The sequence below is a fragment of the Amphiprion ocellaris genome, chromosome 22, assembly GCF_022539595.1.
Source record: "Amphiprion ocellaris isolate individual 3 ecotype Okinawa chromosome 22, ASM2253959v1, whole genome shotgun sequence".
Taxonomy (NCBI): domain Eukaryota; kingdom Metazoa; phylum Chordata; class Actinopteri; family Pomacentridae; genus Amphiprion; species Amphiprion ocellaris.
Window position 1 is genome coordinate 6,994,819 of NC_072787.1, and position 6,522 is coordinate 7,001,340.

Below are 6,522 nucleotides of genomic sequence, written 5' to 3' on the forward strand. Positions count from 1 at the left end.
TCTCTGCTCTGCCTGCTGTGTGCTGTGGTACCATTGTTGTGACACTATCAAAGATTGTGTGTTAAAGAAAGTTACAAGACAGTGAACACTGCAGAAGACGGTGAAAAGAGCATAAAATATTCCTGTTTACTGCATTTCTGGTGTAATTTGAATGATTGTGCTGTTAAAAAGAGTTGTTTCGAGACTTTTTTAAGACATAATGACAGCGTTATTACAGTTTATGAAAGCCACGAAGAGGCTGAGGGCATTATAGAAAGTCATAAATACAAAGTCTAAAGTCTGCACACTTGTATGATGTGCATATAAAAGCGCTGATTTCTTCTCAGTTTGTTGTTTCCAGCTGTGATCAGGTAGAAACTGTATTAAACATCTGCTTTTGCGCATCATCCACATCACCATCCTGGACCCCGCAGCAACATCAAGTGACAGAACCAGTGTGATCATGAGCTATATAACAAAACATTTAGGTGAAAAACTTGATTGACGGATGGGAAGCACCGCCCATGCCGCTCTGTGATTGGAGCAGCGGCTCCGGAGGCGTCTCCAGCCAGCCGCTGGTATATATCGGCACCGCTTCGTCTCCAAGCTGATGATTTGTATGGGAACCGGGACCGAGGTGGGACGAGCCGACTGAATGTAGTCGCTGTGTTTTGAAGAAAGAAAGGAGGCCCACATTTTCCCGTTTGTAGCGATCGGACAGCAGCACTTGGATTTTTGTTCTTTTTAAACAGACTGAGGACTGAGAGCAGCTTCCACAAGAAGCTGGATTCTCCTCTCAGCCATCTTGACTGCCGCTCGCCGCCCTGAAGGCTGTTTTCTCTCCTCCTCCTGCTCCTCTTCAGCTCAAAGTAAACACGGCTTGCACATTGCTTGCAACTCCGTGCAAGATCCCGAGAGAAGCGAGATGGGCTCGCCGCGCAGCGTCTAACCGGACTGGGGTCGAAAGCAGACGGCTGAGAGGATTTATTGCTGTTTGTATCAGAGCAGAAGAGAGGGGACACGACGCGCCGGAGAGATGGACCTGTTTGGGATTTACCTGCTCCTCTCACTCGCTCTCCTTCCCCGATCCAGCTGCACCACGGCCAAGGAGATCACCTGCCAGGAGATAGCCGTGCCCCTGTGCAAGGGGATCGGCTACAACTACACCTACATGCCCAACCAGTTTAACCACGACACGCAGGACGAAGCGGGACTGGAGGTGCACCAGTTCTGGCCTCTGGTCGAGATCCAGTGTTCCCCGGACCTGAAGTTCTTCCTGTGCAGCATGTACACACCGATCTGCTTGGAGGACTACAAAAAGCCTCTGCCGCCGTGCCGGAGCGTGTGTGAGAGAGCCCGGGCTGGCTGTGCGCCTCTCATGAGGCAGTACGGCTTCCCCTGGCCGGACAGGATGAAGTGTGACCTGCTGCCGGTGCAGGGCAACCCAGACACGCTGTGTATGGACTACAACAGAACCGACTCCACCACGGTCTCCCCGGTGCTCTCCAAACCCACCAACCACCCCGGTAAGGGTTACAACCCTCCTAAAAATAAGCCTGGCAGACCCGGCGCGCCTGGGAAATACAAGCCGCCTGCTGCTCCGTGTGAGCCGGGGTGCAAGTGTCTGGAGCCCATGGTGCCGGTGAACACGGACCGACACCCGCTTTACAACCGGGTCAAGACCGGACAGATCTCCAACTGCGCCATACCGTGCCACAACCCCTACTTTACGCACGACGAGAGAGCGTTCACCGCGTTTTGGATAGGACTTTGGTCCGTGTTGTGCTTCGTGTCAACTTTTGCCACCGTCGCCACTTTTCTCATCGACATGGAGCGTTTTAAGTACCCAGAGAGACCCATCATCTTCCTGTCAGCTTGTTACATGTTTGTTTCTATCGGCTACATTGTCAGACTGATCGCCGGTCACGAGAAAGTGGCGTGTAACCGGGAGTTCGACCTGGAGCACATCCACTACGAGACCACCGGCCCTGCGCTCTGCACCGTGGTCTTCCTGCTGATTTACTTTTTCGGCATGGCCAGCTCCATCTGGTGGGTCATCCTGTCTCTGACCTGGTTCCTCGCGGCCGGGATGAAGTGGGGCAACGAGGCGATCGCCAGCTACTCCCAGTACTTCCACCTGGCCGCCTGGCTCATCCCCAGCATGAAGTCCATCGCGGTGCTGGCGCTGAGCTCCGTGGACGGAGACTCCGTGGCCGGAATCTGCTACGTGGGGAACCAGAACCTGGACAATCTGCGGGGCTTCGTCCTCGCCCCTTTGGTGATTTATTTATTCATCGGCACTATGTTCCTCCTGGCGGGATTTGTGTCCCTCTTCAGGATTCGCAGCGTCATCAAGCAAGGTGGCACCAAGACTGACAAACTGGAGAAGCTCATGATCAGAATAGGGATTTTCACTGTTCTCTACACGGTGCCAGCCACTATTATAGTCGCGTGTTACTTTTACGAGCAGCACAACAGGCAGAGCTGGGAGATCACACACAACTGCTCCAACTGTCTGTTGGAGCGGGACCGCAGAGTTCCGGACTATGCAGTTTTTATGTTGAAGTACTTTATGTGCCTTCTCGTGGGCATCACGTCCGGGGTGTGGATCTGGTCTGGGAAAACTTTGGACTCTTGGAGGACTTTCTGCACCCGCTGCTGTTGGGGCAGTAAGGGCACCAGCGGCTCCATGTACAGCGACGTGAGCACCGGACTGACGTGGAGGTCGGGCACGGCCAGCTCCGTGTCTTGCCCCAAGCAGATGCCATTGTCCCAGGTTTGAATGGCAAAAAAAAGCAGCTTATGAGGACTGCTAATTGTTTGGGAGATAACCCATCACTCTGTGTCTCCAGCAATTTGCATAGTAATGAACTGCTGCTGAGGTGTCCCCCTCTCCACCCACACACACCTCTGTGGGGAGAACAGAAGTACCTGCATTCACACAGGTCATCTCCCCCCTCTGTCCTGTTTATATGTATTAGAGGTACAGACTGAGGCTTTTTACGCAAACTGGGCATTACTTGCTTAAAGGCAGAGACACAGTTTTTTGGATTTTATTACCATTTTATCTACATAGTGCCAGATAGCATTGTATAATTCAATCACGTCAAAGATGGTTTAAATTAAGCCTTAATAGTGCCCAAGTATTTTACGGGTCATTCATTTTTTTGTAATTTCAAATGTATTTATATAAAAGTTCCTGTAAAAACCTGTAAATTTGTGTATAAAAGAAAACTTTATAAGATATTGTAAATTTGTACAAAGTGTAGATGTCTCTTTTTGTGAGAAAGCAAATATGACCTCTATTTTGACAATAAAACATTTGATAAATCTGAAAGATCTGTGCAGTGTTTTCCCATTCAGGGACAGGGCTTATATGTTTTTCCCGTGTCCCAGCCTGTGCAGGCATATTTTGTGGTTCCTTGTGGTCACCGTGTCGAGGATGGCAGCGGCAATAGCAGCTTTTGAGAGTCCCGGCTAAAAAGGAAGCCCTTTTAACCATCAGAGACTGGTAATTAGAGGCAGGGGTTGAGTTGGAGCATCTCCATAATTGTTAAAGTCCTCTTCACATGCCTGCCGAAGCCTGCTTTCTTAATTTAGTAAAAGAGGGAGTGGGTGAATGGGGGTATAAATGCAGGGAACGGACCCTTTTCATCTGCAGAAACTTTGATCTTTCTTTTTTAGCAGCGTAGAATAAAGGTGGTGTGTATTAGGAGTGTCTGTCTGATGTGCCAAGGTTCCCTCTAAACGTCCCCATTTGGATGCTTTGATGGACGTCCTACAATTGAAAGAGCATTTTGGAACCCCTCGCTTTTTTTTCGGGGAGGTTTGTCAGAGCTGAAACCTGCCAGAGCCCCTGCGTCTTGTGTTTGGTTTTTTCGCCGGGGCCTGAATTGAAACATCTTCTCCCTCGGCTCAAGCTGTGTCAGCGAGTGCAGGGCCTTGACATGAATGATATTGAAATAGCAATGAAAGCCCCACAGGTGGTCTGTTCACATGATCTCACATCTTAGGGGCCCTTAATCGAGGCATTTTTTTGCTACAAATGTATCTGGTTTGGTCCCAATTAACCCAATGCGCTGGCATAAGATGATACACTGTAACCCAGCGTAGACATGCCTTTGATTTACTGGTCAATGGTGACAGTGGGCTTTGTAGTGACTGCTTTGTTCCTGCTTTATTCCTTTACACTCACACTGTAGATGTGAAGCCCAAAAAAACTCTTTTCAGTGCAGTGCAGACATGCATCTGCTGGCAGTGTAAATTACACATATAGTTCTTGCATCACTGCTGTCAGCGAGGCATTCAAGGCAGAAATAAGAACAAAAAAAAAAGCTTTCCTTACTTTTCTCTTTAGCATTATTCTTCCACATAGATAACCAGCAGTTCACTTTTAATGGTTTAGTCTCAAGTTTGAAAGAAGTTCGTGAAAAGTGTAAACATTGCACTCTTCTCTGTTTTCTCTTGCAATACACGCTCAGATTCTTTTTCTGTTATATTTCCATCAAATGGTTGCCTTCACTGCTGTGGCTTGTTTTTTCTGGTGTTTACCCCAAAAACCTCAGTGTGCAGCTGCAGCTTTCTCCTCTTGCCAGCTTCTCCTGCAAATGCCACTACTGTGCAGCCCCATCTAGTGGTGAAAGCAGCACCTCACCCCTCCAAGGGCCTCCACACAGGGGTGTCAAATTTGAAAGAATGCTGCTTCTAAAACCACGTCAAGGTGCTTCCAGATTTATTGCTCCGGCGGACCCGAGCAGCACAGGCAGAAGCAAAGAATGTGGAAAGTGTAGAGTGTGATTCCAAGTTGAGAACAAGAGCAGACTGTGATTCAGATTTTACAAACACGTACAAGTCACTGCAGTCTGCGTTTAAGAAACACTCAGATTGTGCAAAAAAGTCAGCTTCAGTTAAAGGTAAGTAGTACTTGGAACCATTTTTATGCATCTGCCTCTTCACACAAACCTAAAAGTGCCATTAACTGCTAAACACACACACTAAACTCACCATCCCAACTATATGGCCTCACAAACCAACTGTCCAAGCACTTAAAGCAGCATGTCCTGACACATGGGTTGTAATTATCAGCTAACTGCCTGTACCCTGCTCAGACTTCACCAACCCGTTTACCAGGAGAAAGTATGAGAGTGTTGTTGAGAGATGTTTCTCACAGAGCCCTCAGAGTGGTCAGGCATCCAAGCTAAATGTTTGCTTTTTATGCAGAAGTAATTCTGATCTTGTCAGGGCTCGCGCTCTCCATCCGTGTGGCATCACTGAGCTGCACCGGTGCAGAACGGTAACCAGGTTAAAACCGGTAAGACGCAAATCTCTGAAACGGTGCAGAAACCCAGCCACGCAGCTCCTCTCTCTGATTGAATTGTCTTGTTTCCTGATCACTCTCTGCAGCCAGGAGGAACATTCTGACTTGCTGCCTATCAAATATTAATGGCGGCGTTTGATGAAAGGCAGACAGAGGAGAGCGGAGGGGTGTTAACGCAGGTCACGCTTTTTAATACTATCGATCCCTCGGATTCACTTGGGTGAAGTTTTTCTTCGTTTAATCTCTTAATGCAGGAGAGGACGTGCTGCAGCTGTGGACGGCCTGCTGTGATCTGCATTAGTTGTTTTTGACAGACAAATCAGCCCATATTTATTTCTCCATTTGTTATATTTACTATAAAACTCCAGTTTAAAAGCAGATACACATGTGATTACAACAATGTAAACTCGGTTTCTATCATTTTTCCCTATTTTCCAGATTCCATTTGTCAGGGGAAGATGAACAATAGCAATAAAACCCCAGAGTTTCCATGGGTGTATTCTTCTATGCATAAAGCATAACAGTGACCTCAAGTTTCTGTGACCCATTTAGATTAATGTTGAAGCTTGTGACCTCCAGCTCAGGCACTTTATTCCCAGCTGGCCATTTGAGACGCCAGATGTTGGAAAATAAAGGGGCTCAGCGTTCTGAGGTCTGTCAGGCTGCAAGGTTATGGTTTCTAAGGGACGTGAGAGTCGTTAAAGTTGTTGCAGTTTGGTTTGCACATTTAAAAGTGAATTTAGGAAGATAGTTTAGGTCCGTTCTTATGGTCCTTTGCCCATATTTCTGTTGTCTTTGTGCAGGTTTTCTAAAAAACACACGGCCGGAATATATGCCAAGCAATGAAGGTCAAACAATAGTGATGTTAAAGTTAATCTTGTGTCAGCGGTGCAGCTTTAAACAATAAATGCATCATTTTGGGGTTTGCACTAGTTTAACAAAGATATCAGCAGTAATGGCTGGCTCCCCGTTGGCACGGCAACAATGCCTCTGTGGTTTAGTAGTCCTTACAGTGCACCCCTGCTGCCTCTTCCAATCCATGGACCCCCCACCTCCACACACACACACACACACACACACACACACACACACACACACACACACACACACACACACACACACACACACACACACACACACACACAGCAGGAGCAGAACACTGTGTTCCTTCAGTCCTTCACTGACTGACTGACATGTACACAAAAGGAAAACCTCTTTCATCTGAA

The 6,522-nt window shown here is 47.7% G+C and overlaps 1 protein-coding gene across 1 annotated transcript; it reads left to right on the plus strand.

Annotated features, from left to right (window-relative positions):
• The first annotated feature begins 585 nt into the window (after positions 1 to 585).
• fzd8a (frizzled class receptor 8a) lies at positions 586 to 3,316 on the plus strand. Its single transcript, XM_023287056.3, has one exon. The coding sequence runs from the start codon at positions 1,016 to 1,018 to the stop codon at positions 2,759 to 2,761; it is 1,746 nt and encodes a 581-aa protein (XP_023142824.1). The 5' UTR covers positions 586 to 1,015; the 3' UTR covers positions 2,762 to 3,316.
• The last annotated feature ends 3,206 nt before the right edge of the window (positions 3,317 to 6,522 follow it).